Source organism: Aureococcus anophagefferens, assembly GCF_000186865.1.
Source record: "Aureococcus anophagefferens unplaced genomic scaffold AURANscaffold_5, whole genome shotgun sequence".
NCBI lineage: Eukaryota > Pelagophyceae > Pelagomonadales > Pelagomonadaceae > Aureococcus > Aureococcus anophagefferens.
The window spans coordinates 2,127,835-2,129,746 of NW_008705565.1; the positions used below are offsets into that span (position 1 = coordinate 2,127,835).

The following is a 1,912-nucleotide window of genomic DNA, read 5'->3' on the forward strand; positions in this document are numbered from 1 at the left end:
ATGTCCATGACGAGCACGCCGGCGTTGACGTGCTGGGCCTCGGACCGGAGGCCGAACTCGGCCACGAGGGGGTCGCTGAACTTGAAGCGCGGCTTGTAGGCCGCGCGCTTCGGCGCGCACCGCTTCGCGGCCGCGACGAACTTCTGCTCGTCGAGCGGCGACGCCATGAGGGGCGCGACGTCGTCGTGGGCGAGCGTGTCCACGTCCAGGAACATGGCGCGGCGCACGCCCAGGGGGAGCAGGGCCAGGTAGGCGAAGAAGCGCGCGTGGTTGCCCATGGACCGCGCGAGCTCCGGGCGGTCGACGGCGTAGCGGTGCTGGCTGCAGCAGAGGAGCTCGAGGACGCGCTGCACGCGGCCCGGGTAGTCGCCGGCGTGCTGGGGGAAGTGCACGAAGGTCACGCGCGCGGGGAGCGCCGCGTTTCCCGCGGCCGCGCACGACCCGTCGGAGCCGGAGGCGAGGAACGCCGCCAGGCTCCGCCGCGCGCACACGGGGAGCCCGGGCCGGTGCAGGTCGCGGCCGACGGCGCTGATGATCGTCGCGCAGAGCGCGGCCGTGAACTCGTCGAGCGACGCCTCGGGGATCGTCAGCACGAACGCGAACCGCAGCGCCGTCGCGTTCGCCGACGCGTGGACGACGCTCGACAGCGACGCGACGGCGGAGAAGGCGTGGTCCACGAGCCCGGGCGACGCGTCCAGCGAGTAGACGATGGGCGCGTTGTGCTCGTGCGCCTCGAGGAGCGACGGGCCCGCCGGCAGGGCGCCGCGCAGGCAGAGCGCGGCGACGAGGAGGCGCAGCATTTTTGGGCGCGGCGCGCGGCGCGCGGCGTCGGAAAGTCGTGCGCGCGCGTTGCGCGGCGTTATGCGTGGCTTGTTGCGCGGGTCTAGAGCGTGTGGCGACGATGCGCTGGGCTGCAGAGGTCGCTGCTAGGGCCTCAATGACCTGACCATTGCGCCTCGCCTGAAAAAATTCAGCAAGACTCTTGAGCCGTTGAAGGAAACACAGGCTTTGAGACTTCACGCAGTCGGCGCGTACGCGCGCGCGCGGCCGTGGCGGTCGACGTAACCTCGTCCATTTCCTCTCATGGACCCCCGGCGGCGCTCGACGTGCTTGGTTGCTCGAAAAACGGTGCTGCGCGCGCGCACCCGTGGGTCGCAAAAGTGCCGAAATTCGGCGGTCCAGACGAGCTTCGGCGCATCGACGAGTTCTGGGACTCCTTCGCGGCCAGACGCCCCTCCCGGTGGTACGAGTTGATGCTGCGACGCATCTCTGGTCGCGCGTCGATTTTTCGACGATTCGCGAATGTCCGCCGGGCGCCGAAGCACTTCGACCGAAAACGCGAGCCGCAGTGCGCCTGTGGGCGCTGGCGGCGGGCTGGCTGTCGTCGAAGGCGTGGACCATACGTTACGAGCGGGCGAAGGCATCGGAGTCGCCCCGGGTCGCGAAATCGGCGTGTAAGATGTGGTTTCGGCTCCAGAGCGCCTCAAATAGCCCGAAAACGCATGTTTTCGGGACCATGCGCAGCGTTTCGCGTCGACCGATCACCGTCGCTGTGTTCCGCCGGGCGGTTCGACATCACAGAGCTCCTGCACGACGATCTACATCGTCTCCGACGCCCAGAAGGTGCCCGGCGGTCGCCGAAAGCGCCTCGGCCGAGAACCGGCGGATGGCAACCGCGGCCTGATGCGACCGCGTCCGGGCCTCGGCCGGAGTCCCTGCGGCCTGCCAGTCCATGTGCAGTCCCGACCGCCGCCGCGGACCGCTGGACCGCCGCAGAGAGCGCCCTGGGCCGCCTTTAGGGGTCCAAAACAGCTCATTTTCGCTTAAATGGGCTCCTCTACGCCATCTAGCTGGCCACCATGGAGCTTCTAGCGTCCCACGATGGCCGTTGGCGTCGAAGAAACGCGCGAGA

At 69.0% G+C, this 1,912-nt stretch overlaps 1 protein-coding gene across 1 annotated transcript in view; it reads right to left on the bottom strand.

The window, feature by feature from the left end:
- AURANDRAFT_62753 (expressed protein) overlaps window positions 1-800 on the bottom strand; it is a gene marked incomplete at both ends in the record, with an annotated part of 6,479 nt that extends 5,679 nt beyond the window's left edge. Inside the window, one exon of the mRNA XM_009036901.1 lies at window positions 46-800. Within this exon, the coding sequence (XP_009035149.1) occupies window positions 46-800 (755 nt within the window). The remainder of the gene's footprint in view (window positions 1-45) is intronic.
- Between the last annotated feature and the right edge of the window lie 1,112 nt (window positions 801-1,912).